The 13315-nt window shown below is 39.5% G+C and overlaps 2 protein-coding genes across 13 annotated transcripts in view; one reads left to right on the top strand and one right to left on the bottom strand.

Moving 5' to 3' along the window:
- LOC122559589 (voltage-dependent calcium channel subunit alpha-2/delta-4-like) overlaps nucleotides 1–13315 on the top strand; it is a 483398-nt gene that overhangs the window by 279842 nt on the left and 190241 nt on the right. The gene's annotated exons all lie outside the window — the stretch shown is intronic.
- The window catches only part of lrtm2a (leucine-rich repeats and transmembrane domains 2a), a 96847-nt gene that overhangs the window by 18236 nt on the left and 65296 nt on the right, over nucleotides 1–13315 (bottom strand). For 2 of the 3 annotated variants that reach the window (XM_043709343.1, XM_043709344.1), the window contains one exon: nucleotides 4197–4386. In XM_043709343.1, the coding sequence (XP_043565278.1) occupies nucleotides 4197–4260 (64 nt within the window). In that variant the 5' untranslated portion in view covers nucleotides 4261–4386. Of the gene's footprint in view, nucleotides 1–4196; nucleotides 4387–11415; nucleotides 11434–13315 lie in introns of those variants that run through there. The other variant, XM_043709345.1, reaches the window with a different exon arrangement.

Here is a 13315-nt window from a genome sequence, read left to right as displayed (position 1 = left end):
GTTGTTCTTGCATATAAACTCACTCATCACAACTTTTGTGAATGATAAATGGGGACAATAAAGCAAGAAGTTTTGGGATCTTGGTGGCTGTAGGTTGTGTTTGTTAATTTATTAATGTCATATATTGCAGAGAGTGGGTGGATGAATTTTTGACTAATCTAGTGAACAAGCGCTACCTATCTTTGTTTTGTCAAGAAGTTAGGTCTGCTCTTTACAATGAACTGTTGGTGTACTCTTCATGGATTAGCAAAAATCCTAGAAACTAAACAACTTTGGAATACAATTAAAGCTTTCATACACAGTAATGGGCAAGTATTACATTTAATGAGTACCTTCACACTCCTAATATTCTCCCCACTACATCACCCTAGTTTACTTGACTTGTTCTGACTGTATCTCAAGGATTCACCACTGGCATGCAAGTTCAAAAAGTAGAAACAGAAGTAGGTCTATTGCGTCCACTCCACCATTCAATGAGATCATGGCAGATCTGATCATTGTCAATTCCATTTTCCTGCCTTTTCCCCATAATGATTGATTCCTGGAACAACAGATTATGGAACTGATCAAGAAAGAAGCTAGACTTTGCTCTGTGTAATAAGACAGAGTTAATTAGTGATCTGAAAATAGGAGACCTTTTGGGGAAGATGTTCACAACATGATAGAATTTCATATTTAACTTGAGAGTGATATACATCTGAAACTAGAGTGTTAAGCTCACATAAAACTAATTACACAGGTATGCAGCAAGTGTTAGCTAAGCCAAATAGGGAAATTAGATAAAAATGGTATGATATTAGAAAAGCAATAGTGAACATTTAAAGAAATATTCCTTACATGAACTTGCATTATATTCAGAAATCAATGCCTTACCAAAAATGTGAACTCAAAGGCAAACTAAGAAAGGATATGGATAAGCTTAAGTTAAGAGAAAAAGTTTTAAAAAGCAACAGAAGTTTATTAAGCTTGAGAATTGGGAGAGTGTACGAACCCAGCAAAGGGTGACAAATAGAATAGGAGAATAAATAGCAAGCAATATAAAAATGGATTGCTGCACAGAGTGAAATTTGTCTGTATGGATAGAGTTCAAACATCAGACATACACCCACATGAAAGCATTCTTATGTATTGATAGTAGAAAAAACTTGAACTCACCATACAGGCTGAAAATAGGAAGGAAGTAGGGAAAGTAAGTGTTTCACCTCTTTCCCAATTACAGACTTTGAATAAATTATTTTTCACCATGTAGGTATACTACAACAAGTAGGCAGGCTATGTTGACAGGGAAACATTTAATGACTATAGCTGATCATTTAAGCCTTTTCTAGAATCTAATAGAACCTGATCAGGTGTACCTGAGAACACTGTGGGAAGCTAGAGAAGTGATTGCTGGGCGTCTTGCTGAGATATTTGTATCATCGATAGTCACAGGTGAGGAGACGGAAGACTGGAGGTTGGCAAACGTGGTGACACTGTTTAAGAAGGGTGGTAAAGACAAGCCAGGGAACTATAGACCAGTGAGCCTGACCTCAGTGGTGGGCAAATTGTTGGAGGGAATCCTGAGGGATAGAATATACATGTATTTGGAAAGGCAAGGACTGATTAGGGATAGTCAGCATGGTTTTGTGCGTGGGAAGTCATGTCTCACAAACTTGATTGAGTTTTTTGAAGAAGGAACAAAGAAGATTAATGAGGGCAGAGCAGTAGATGTGATCTATATGGACTTAAGTAAGGCGTTCGACAAGGTTCCCCATGGGAGACTGATTTGCAAGGTTAGATCTCATAGAATACAGGGAGAACTAGCCATTTGGATACAGAACTGGCTCAAAGGTAAAAGACAGAGGGTGGTGGTGGAGGGTTGCTTTTCAGACTGAAAGCCTGTGACCAATGGAGTGCCACAACGATCAGTGCTGGGTCCACTACCTTTCATCATTTATATCAATGATTTGGATGCGAGCATAAGAGGTACAGTTAGTAAGTTTGCAGATGACACCAAAATTGGAGGTGTAGTGGACAGCAAAGAGGGTTACCTCAGATGACAACAGGATCTTGACCAGATGAGCCAATGGGCTGAGAAGTGGTAGATGGAGTTTAATTCAGATACATGCAAGATGCTGCATTTTGGGAATGCAAAACTTAGCAGGACTTATACACTTAATAGTAAGGTCCTAGGGCGTGTTGCTGAACAAAGAGACCTTGGAGTGCAGGTTCATAGCTCCTTGAAAGTGAAGTCGCAGGTAGATAGGATAGTGAAGAAGGCGTTTGGTATGCTTTCCTTTATTGGTCAGAGTATTGAGTACAGGAGTTAGGAGGTCATGTTGCGGCTGTAAAGGACATTGGTTAGGCCACGAGGTCATGTTGCGGCTGTAAAGGACATTGGTTAGGCCACTGTTGGAATATTGCGTGCAATTCTCTATAAGGTCACCCCTCAGCATCGGAGGCTGAGGGGTGACCTTATAGAGGTTTACAAAATTATGAGGGACATGGATAGGATAAATAGACAAAGTCTTTTCCCTGGGGTCAGGGAGTCCAGAACTAAAGGGCATAGGTTTAGGGTGAGAGGGGAAAGATATAAAAGAGACCTAAGGGTCATCTTTTTCATGTAGAGGGTGGTACGTGTATGGAATGAGCTGCCAGAGGATGTGGTGGAGGCTGGTACAATTGCAACATTTAAGAGACATTTGGATGGGTATATGAATAGGAAAGGTTTGGAGGGATATGGGCCGGGTGCTGGCAGGTGGGACTAGATTGGTTTCGGATATCTGTTCGGCATGAACAGGTTGGACTGAAGGGTCTGTTTCCATGTTGTACATTTCTATGACTCTAGGACACTCTCAATCAATCCGTTGACTTCTGGTGTTTTCTTTCTTGAATGTATTCCCTTATCCGGCTTGTTCTCTTTACCTTTTCCCAACTTCAAAACTTAGTACTACATTGAAACTGAAAAGGGACTTGAAGAAGTGACCAAAACTATGAAATATTTTTTCCCACTTGTGTGTGATTTGGCAAAATAGTCCAAATTTAGAATAGAAGTTAGGAGGGTATGGGGAGCTAAAAGGATATTTCAAAACTATACAAAATTAAAAATCATACAACACCAGGTTATAGTCCAACAGGTTTATTTGGAAGCACGAGCTTTTTGAGCACTGCTCCTTCATCAGGTGGTTGTGGAGTATAAGATTGTAAAACACAGAATTTACCACAAACGTTTACAGTGTGATGTCACTGAAGTTATGTATTGAAAAAGACCTGGATTGTTTGTTAAGTCTCTTATCTTTTAGAATGGACATGTTGGTTTCAATTCTTTCATATGTAAATGACAGAACATTTAAAAGTTACATTCTCAAGTGAATTTTAACAATTGGTGTCAAGTCGGTCCAGATAATGTATTGAAGGTGTGAGTTGCCCTGTGTGAGACTGTCTGTGTCACAATGGTCAGACTGATTCTAATCTAAAAAATGGATTTACAGAATCTTACAGGGATTAATGCAGTTTTGAGCAAAGTAAAGACAGTCTCACACAGGGCACCTCACACCTTCAATACATTATCTGGGCCGACTTGACACCAATTGTTAAAGTTCACTTGAACTTTTAAATGTTCTGTGATTTACATATGAAAGAACTGAAACCAACATGTCCATTCTAAAAGATAAGAGATTTAACAAACAATCCAGGTATTTTTCAATCTATAATTTCAGTTACATCACGCTGTAAACTTTTACAGTAAATTCTGTGTCTTACGATCTTATACTCCACAACCACCTGATGAAGGAACAGTGCTCCGAAAGCTAGTGTTTCCAAATAAACCTGTTGGACTATAACCTGGTGTTGAGTACTTTTTAACTTTGTACACCCCAGTCCAACACCAGCATCTTCAAATCAAAATTATACAGATTATTTCAACGTAAACACCTATTGAAGCGGAGTTAATCATGAAATGAAGACGAATTTGAAGAAGAGTAACTTTTGAAGAAAATTACAGCTGAAAAATGTTATGAGGACAGATAGTTCAAATGCGAAGTTCATAAAGGTATTGGCATGATGAAAACAGCACCTTCTGCGCTGAAATTGTGTCTTCTATTCCTTTTGCCTGCTCCTCCTCCTTTCATCATTCCCAGAATCCCATCAATGATATTGCAAGCAACAATGAGAAACATGTGAAATAAGGGTCATCAAAAGGGATGAGGTATACTCACACATGTAACAGGTCTTCATTCCCAGCTTCATTACTTCACTTGTCACAGGCTCCATATTTAACATGGTATCCTAACTTCCAATCTTAGAGTTGTTGATTCATGTCTTGTGACTGATGTTGTGTGGAATAGGTTTCACAGTGGTATCCAATGTCACAGATCAGTAATAAAACCAATACTTTGGTCTCCAAAACTAGAAGAAGACATTATTTTGTAGATTATTAAATGTATTTTGTTTTCTTAACCAACTGTGTAATTTAATCAGCTAATTGTAAAGCTATGCCCAATTAGAAGATATTGATACAGTGAAATTGCAATAATGAATGCCTGTTCCAACTCTTTCTGCTTTGACATTTATGAAACTGTATTATGCCAAACCACCAATCCTTAGCCACAGGTTCAAAGTGACTGATCTCAGCCATGCCAGCAAAAGGAGGTAACTCACCAGCCTGTGCCTGGTCTGCTCATGTCTGTTTTCAGCAGTAAATTATAAAGCATCATTAGCAGAAGTTTTGGATTGCCATATACTATGTGTAAGCCAAGGCAGGGGACTGGAGTTGAAAAAGTTCCTTTAAATATAAAACAATCTGGTACTTTCTAAAACTATTTTAAAAACCCAGGAAGAGGCCTTTGCACAGCAATGTGGTGAATGCAAATAATATAATGTGAAGAATCAAAGTCAGTAAACCATGTTGCTAGAGTTAATATTATATTTTACATATGGTAAAAAGTGCAATTATTTGGCTATATACTGTTCCTGCTGAAAGATCTCAGCCATTTTGAATGAAGCTGTAAATATTGTTCCCTAGTCAGCAAGCATTAATTCATATAGGAGGGGTCATGGGTTCTAAAGAACTTCTGGATCCACAAAAGAATAGAGAAAAAAGCAAAACAATGGACATTCATGACTTACCTTCTGCAAACTTGGTTAGGATCTCTGATTAGGTCACTCATTGCCTGCAGTTAATGGGTGGAGAATGTGCAGTGTGTGAGACCTAAGAATTGTGTGGCACTGGAAACTTATTAGCATATTTGAATATGGCTCCTGTTGGAACATGTAGATGTCTGGGTCCCCATGAAAAGTAGCACCTGATGGAGACAGGGTAGAAATTGTGGGGTACGCACACAATGTCACAATTTTCCAATCATCTTTGGGACATGGGACAGTACCAGGAAAGTGGAAGCAGTTAATGTATGCACCTTGTCAAAAGAAGAAGGGAGGTAAAATGCTAAGAATTCAGCTTGTGGGGAAATGTTAATGCAGCAATATTCAGCCAATGTCTACTGTTGCCTGACAGAGGATCTCAAAATTGTTCCCAATTTTCTTTCATGTAGTTCAGGTTTTCAAATTTCTATAGTATAAACTATACGGTGGGTAACATGCAGTGATTTGATTTATTCTTTAATTTGATTTGATTTGTTATTGTCACATGTACTTAGGTACAGTGAGAAGTTTTGTTTTGCATGCAGGACAGGCAGAACATAAAATACAAAGAAAATGTGGTAATAGAACAGAGTGAGGAATACAAAGTGAAGGCTGCAAAGGAGGTACACCAAAAACAAGATCAATATTAGATTTGATATTTTTGAGGTCAATCAATAGTCTAATAACAGCAGGGAAGAAGCTGTTCTCGAACCTGGTGGTATGTGTGCTTAAACTTTTGCATGTTCTGCCTAATGGAAGAGGTTAGAAAGGTGGGAGGGGTCTTTGATGCTGTTGGCTGCCTTTTTGAAGCACAAGAAGTGTAGATGGATTAATGGATGGAAGGTTGGCTTGCATGATAGACTGAGCCATGTTCAATATTCTGCAGTTTTTCTGTTATCTCTGTAGTGGGTTAGGACAGGAGCATTCCTTTTTTCTTTGAGAGATAGTTTTGGATCAAGCCCATGTTAAGAGCATAAGAACATAAATTAATTGGATTAAAGTCTCTGTTTGCAAACTGTAAGCCTCTTAAGTCAATGAATTTGGCCATGTTCAAACTTAATGCTAATAGTTACTCATGGTACAAAACTGGACAATTCAGCCCAAACTTGCAGTGTCACTCAGGGATGATGTAAGAATGCTTAGTGTCGGAAATGGTAGTGAAGTAGATAGTCTTATTTAACTATTTCTAAAGGAGTCTTTTATAGCACAAAGGAGATAAGTCTGGAGGGGTATTGGCCACGATTGTCCAATCAGCTTTGGGACATGGGACCAGGAAAATGGAAGCAGTAAATGTTGTACATCATGTCAAAAGAAGGAGGGAGGTAAAATGCTAAGAATTAAGCCAATGGGAAATGTTAAAGACTGGAGTTGCAAGATTTGCCATCAGGCTATTATTGCTGTTGACACAACAGGAGCCGAGAGATGAAAAATTGATGAGGAGTCAGCTCCACTGACTTCTGACTGGGCCTGTATTGACTGCTATGTTAGGATAGGCATACTGTAAGCAGTCTGCCAGTCAGGCAGCTCATGAATCCAGTCTGTGTCCAATACTGAGTTGGCAATCAACTCACAATTTGAAGCTCATGGGTCCTGTTAATGCCTGCATGTAAACACACACAGCGAAACATATATCAATCTGTATGTTTTAGTTTTATAATCAATGTGTTCATGTATGCAGTGATACACCTCTGGAACAGGTGTGACTTGAGCTTGGATCTCCTGGTCCAAAGGTATGGACACTACCACTGCACCACAAGAGCTGTCTCTCTGTGACGTTTATGTATTCAGTGTTGATGTCATTCAGGTACAAGGTATAAGGAGTGGACTCACTTGTGATAATATACAGGGGAACAAACTAATAGAGTGGTTTAAAGCATACAATATGCAAAATAAATCTTCTAAAACTTCTATCCTTCACAATCTGCCAAATTAGGTATAAATATAGGTGCAGAGAATGGTTGCCTAAAGGCAAAAGACGCTATAACATTTTGGATATAATAGCCACTTAGTTTTTAGTTTTATGGCAAATGGAAAAGCATAAGTTTAAATTGCTGAGATTCTCAGAAACTGAACTTTTTTTTATTCATTTGTGGGTTAAGGGCATCACTGGCTGGCCAGTATTGATAGCCCACCCCTGTTTGCCCTTGAGAAGATGGTGGTGAGACGCCTTTTTGAACCACTGCAGTCCACCTGCTGTGGGTTGACCCACAATGCCATTAGGGAGAGAATTTCAGGACTTTGACCCAGCAACAGTGAAGAAACATGATATATTTCCAAGTCAGATGGTGAGGGGCTTGGAGGGGAACTTGAAGATGCTGGTGTTTCCATATATCTGTTGCCCTTGTCCTTCTAGATGTAAATGGGCCATGGGGTTGGAAGGTGCTGTCTGAGGATCTTTGCTGAATTTCTGCAATACATCTTGAGCATCAGTGTTGGAAGGAGTGGTTGCTTGTAGATGTGCCGATTTAGCAGGCTTTTTTGTCCTGGAGGGTGTCAAGCTTCTTGAGTGTTGTTGGGACTGCACTCATCCAGACAAGTGGGGATATTCCATCACATTCCTGACTTGTGCCTTGTAGATAGTGGAGAAAGTGAGGACTGCAGATGCTGGAGATCAGAGTCAAAAAATGTGGCGCTGGAAAAGCACAGCCAGTCAGGCAGCATCTGATGAGCAGGAGAATCGATGTTTCGGGCATATCTGATAAAGAGTTCATGCTTGAAACATTGACTCTCCTGCTCCTTGGATGCTGCCTGACCGGTTGTGCTTTTCCAGTGCCACATGTTTTGACCTTGAAGATGGTGGTCAGGCTTTGAGGAGTCAGGAGGTGAGTTACTCGCCACAGTATTCCTAGCTTCTGATCTGCTCTTGTAGCCACTGTGTTTATGTGGTGAATCCAGCTGAGTTTCTCATCAAAGAGGATCCCCATATGGGGAATTCATATGATGAGGGGAAGAATGAGATTGGCATATCGGCAGGATAGAGTTTCCTTCTCTGAGTGTGAATCCCATGCTTACAACTTTACCATTATGATTGAGATGGGAGGAGTGCACAGAGTTTCTCCAGCTCTACTATCCCACTTTATCCAGTTCCTGATGTGGCAAATCATATGCTTTATTTATTTACATTAAATTTACAAACACAAATTAGCAGTGGAATTAGCCCATTTGCTGCTGCTGCTGCTGCTGCTGCCTCATCAAGCCTACTCAATGGCTGAACTGATTGTCTTTCAAATTATATATTCCCATCTGTCATAAATAAACTTTGATTCCTTTGATTCAACAAGAATCAATCTACCTGGCCCTTAAAATATTTAATACCCACTGTTTTTGTGAAGATTTATAACTCAGGTTATAAATCCTGAGTTGTGGTTCAGGTTGTAAGTTTGTTCGCTGAGCTGGGAAATTTGTTCTCAGAGTTTCATCACCCTGCTAGGTAACATCATCAGTGAGCCTCCGGTGAAGCGCTGGTATACTATCCCACTTTTTACTTATGTGTCTTGGTGTGTTGTGGTGGGTGATATCACTTCCAGTTCTTTTTCTGAGAGGGTGGTAAATGGGTCCAAATTGATGTGTTTGTTGATAGAGTTCCAGTTTGAATGCCAGGCCTCTAGGAATGTGTTGTTTAGACTGTCCCAGGATGGATATATTATCCCAGTCAACTAGTTCCCTCATTGTCCTTGTGTAAGGATACTAGTGACGGTTGTCATTTCTGTTAGTGGCTAGTTGGTGCTCATGTATCCTGGTGGCTAGTTTCCTGACTGTCTTCCGATGTAATGTTTGTTGCAGCCCTTGCAGGGTATTTTGTATATGACGTTCGTTCTGCTGGTTGTTGGTATAGGGTCCTTTAGATTCTTTAGGAGCAGTTTCAGTGTGTTGGTAGGTTTGTGGACTACCATGATGCCAAGGGGCTGGAGTAGTCTGGTCGTCATCTCCGAGATGTCTTTAAATATATGGTCATGTGCCTAGAGTCTCTGGGCATGTTGTGTCTTCTTGTTTAGGTTTGTTGTGTAAGACTGTGCTTATCGTGTACCCATTGTTCTAGAATACTTTGTTTAGGTATATTCAATATATATACCAATTCTTACACAATAAACCTAAACAAGAAGACACCATACTCCCAGAGACCCTAGCCACACGACTAAACATTAAAGATATCTCGAAAATGATGACCAGACTACTCCAGCCCCTTGGCATCATGGTAGCCCACAAACCTACCAACACATTGAAACAGCTCCTAATGAATCCAAAGGACGCTGTACAACAACCAGAAGAACGAACGTCATATACAAAATACCCTGCAAAGACTGCAACAAACATTACATCGGACAGACAGGCAGGAAACTAGCCACCAGGATACACGAGCACCAACTAGCCACCAACAGATACAACCAACCATCATCAGTATCCTTACTCACAGACAATGAGGGACACCAGTTTGACTGAGATAATACATCCATCCTGGGATAGGCTAAACAAATACACACATGGGAATTCCTAGAGGCCTGGCATTCAAATCGGAACTCTATCAACAAATACATCAATTTGGACCCCATATACCAACCCCTCAGAAAAAGAACCAGATATCACCCATCACAACAGACCAAGACACAGAAATAGAAAGCAGGACAGTACACCAGCACTTGAATGGAGGTTCACTGATGTTGTTACCTAGCATGGGTGACAAAACATCTGAGAACAAATCTCCCAGCTCAACAGGCAAACTTACAACCTGATATTAAGTAACCCCATGTTTAAAATAAAAAGATCCATCAAACATATATATTTAATAAACACAAATAACTGTAGACTCATAGAGTTGTACAGCACAAAAACAGATCCTTCAGTCCAATTCTCCCGTGCCAACCAGATATTCTAAATTAATTTAATCCATTTGCTAGCACTTGGCCAATATCCCTCTAAACCCTTCCTATTCATATACCCATCCAGCTGCCTTTTAAATGTTGTAATTGTACCAGCCTGCACAATTCCTCTGGCAGCTCATTCCATATATGCACTACCCTTTGTGTGAAGCCAGGGCCCTTTATATCCCTTTTACATCTTTCTCCTCTTATCTTAAATTTTTGCCCTGTAAGTTTGGATTCCTGTCCCCCTGAAAAAGGACCTTGACTATTCACCCTATTCATGCTCCCCATGATTTTATAACCCTCTCCCTCAGCCTCCAACTCACCATGGAAAATAGACCCAGTCTATTCAGCCTTTCCTTAAAGCTCAAACCCTCCAACTCAGCAACATCCTTTTAATTTTTTTCTGTATCCTTTCAAGTTTAATAACATCTTTCCTAGAGCATGGAGACCAGAATTGAATGTAGTATTCCAAAAGTGGCTTAACCAATGTCCTGCATAGGTGCAAAATGCCATCCCAAACACTATACTCAATGCACTGACCAATAAAGGCAAGTTTACCAAATGCCTTCTTCGTTACCCTGTCTACCTGTAACTTCACCTTCAAGGAACTATGAACCTGCACCTCAAGGTCTCCTTGTTCAGCAACACTCCTCAAGGCCCTACCATTAAGTGTATAAGTCCTGCTGTGATTTGCCTTACCAATAACAACATTTATCTAAATAAACCTCCAACTGCCACTCCTCAGCCCATTGGACCATCTGATCAAGGTCCCATTGTATTCTGAGGCAACCTTCTTCACTGTCCACTACACCACCGATCTTGGTGTCATCTGCAAACTTATTAACCATTCCTCCTTTATTCATATCCAAATCATTTAAATGACAAAAAGCAGTAAACCCAACACTGTTCCTGTAGCACCCCTCAAGCCTTCAGTCTGAAAAGCAACCCTCAACGACCACCCTCTATCTCCAACCTTCAAGCCAATTTTGTATCCAAATGGCTAGCTCTCTGTGGATTCCGTGTGATCTAACCTTGTTCATCAGTTTACCATGTGGAACCTTGTCGAATGCCTTGCTGAAGTCTATATGGGCAACGTCCACAACTCTGCCTTCATTAATCTTCTTTTTCACTTCTTCAGAAAAACTCAATCATTGGGTAAGAGAATTGTTTCTAATGAAACAATGACAACACAAAGCTGGTTGACACACTCAGTTTGTAATATGAAAATAACCCAAAATACATAGTCAAACATACACCAAGTAAAAGAAAAGATGGATTTCTGTCTGCAGCGATTCACATCAGGGAATAAAACCCTTGTCCAATATGTTTTAGCTCTTGAAGGCAAAGAAAGAAGTATAAAGAGTGAAATGTCCAGGCAGCTATGAGCATGACATTCTGGCACACAAAAGTTAATGTCACAAGCATGGAGAGATACCTTTGGGATCTTTACCAGCTTGCTCAGGAAAAACTTATTGAAGATTCTTCTACCACACATCAGGAGGACAACTGAGGTTCAGAGTGGATCAGGACTCCAGGGAGTTTGCTGGATCCACAGCACAAATGTTTTCAGAAACAGAACGGCAGGTCTTGGTGGAGGACGGGGCTCTTTCCCTTCCCCAGGCTGACCATCATCTAAACAAAATCTCCAAAGCAGAAGTTGCACCGTGATAGGGACTAACCAAGAATTTGCAGTAAAGAAGCAGTTATCAAAGACGTGAGTTTCAAGAGATGCCTTACTAAACAAAATTACGCTTTATAACTGAGGAAAGAAAGAGAGAATTCTTCAATATACAGAGTGACCTCGATTATCTGATGGACACCAGCTAGCAGCATTTGATTCGGTTAATTAAATTCTGGATAATCAAATGCCAGATAACATAGTTTAGCCAAGCATTGGGACTTTACAATCTTGTCGGATAATCTGATATTCGGATAATCGAATGCCAGATAATCGAGGTTCCTCTGTAGTGAAGATTTCTTGATGATTTTTTAAAATTCTAATTATTATTATTATTATTATCATAAACCTCTAACAAATAGCTAATTGTATATTGTATGGATATTTTTTCATTTACAGTATCATATTAATAAACTAATAAAATATTAACTCAAACCAAAGTAAATCACATGACAGGTTAGGATTTAAACTTCACAGCTTTATAAGCGAATTGTTCCAAGTCATAATTTCTTAACTGAACATAAATGTTTTATGACATAATGAGGACTGAATTAAGTTGAAACAAATACTTTTTTTTGACCACAAGCAGCTTTGATCTCAAAAACACTTGAACTATATATGACAGTATATGACAGCTATACTTAACTGGGTTAAAAATCACACAACACCAGGTTATAGTCCAACAGGTTTATTTGGAAGCACTAACTTTCAGACAGCTGCACCTTTATCAGGTGGTTGTGGAGAAAAAGATTGATCTTATACTCCACGACCATCTGATGAAGGAGCAGCGCTCCAAAAGCTAATGCTTCCAAATAAACTTGTTGGACCATAATGTGGCGTTGTGTGATTTTTAACTTTGTACACCCCAGTCCAACACTGGCACCTACAAATCATACTTACCTGGAATGTCTATTGACTTAATCATTTTGAATTCCTGTATAATGAAAGCAAGTAAAAAGTGTTGAGATTGTAAGATTAATATACTTCAGTTTTTCTGTATGTATTTGTTTTGCTCACTTTTCAAACATCAATGATGTGTAAGATAATACGTAAATTTGGAAATAACAGGTGGCAATCCTTTCAGTTGATGTCCTCTGAGCTTTTTTCGGTCCAACTTCAGAGAGGCACAATAATTCTTTGCTATGAAGGAGTGACACTGAACTGGTATATCCATGACATCACAGAAATTGAACAAATTATGGTTGTACATCCTTGGTGGATGGATTTCTGATCTTAGTGGGATAACGTGAGAGGAAAAAAAACAGATGTGAAAATAATTCTATTAGATTTAAAATAGTGATGGAAAAGGGTAGACCAGATCTAAAAGTTGAAGTTCTAAATTGGAGAAAGGCCAATTTTGATGGTATTAGGCAAAACTTTCACAAACTGATTGGGGGCAAATGTTCGCAGGTAAAGAGATGGCTGGAAAATTGAAAGCCTTCAGAAATGAGATAACAAGAATCCAGAGGAAGTATATTCCTGTCAGGGTGAAAGGGAAGGCTGGTAGGTATAGGGAATGCTGGATGACTAAAGAAATTGAGGGTTTAAGAAAAAGAAGGAAGCATATGTCAGGTATAGATAGGATGGATCGAGCGAATCAATAGAAGAGTATAAAGGAAGTAGGAGTATACTTAAGAGGGAAATCAGGAGGGCAAAA

Source organism: Chiloscyllium plagiosum, chromosome 19 (genome assembly GCF_004010195.1).
Source record: "Chiloscyllium plagiosum isolate BGI_BamShark_2017 chromosome 19, ASM401019v2, whole genome shotgun sequence".
Taxonomy (NCBI): Eukaryota; Metazoa; Chordata; class Chondrichthyes; order Orectolobiformes; family Hemiscylliidae; genus Chiloscyllium; species Chiloscyllium plagiosum.
This window is presented reverse-complemented; position numbering and strand designations above follow the sequence as displayed.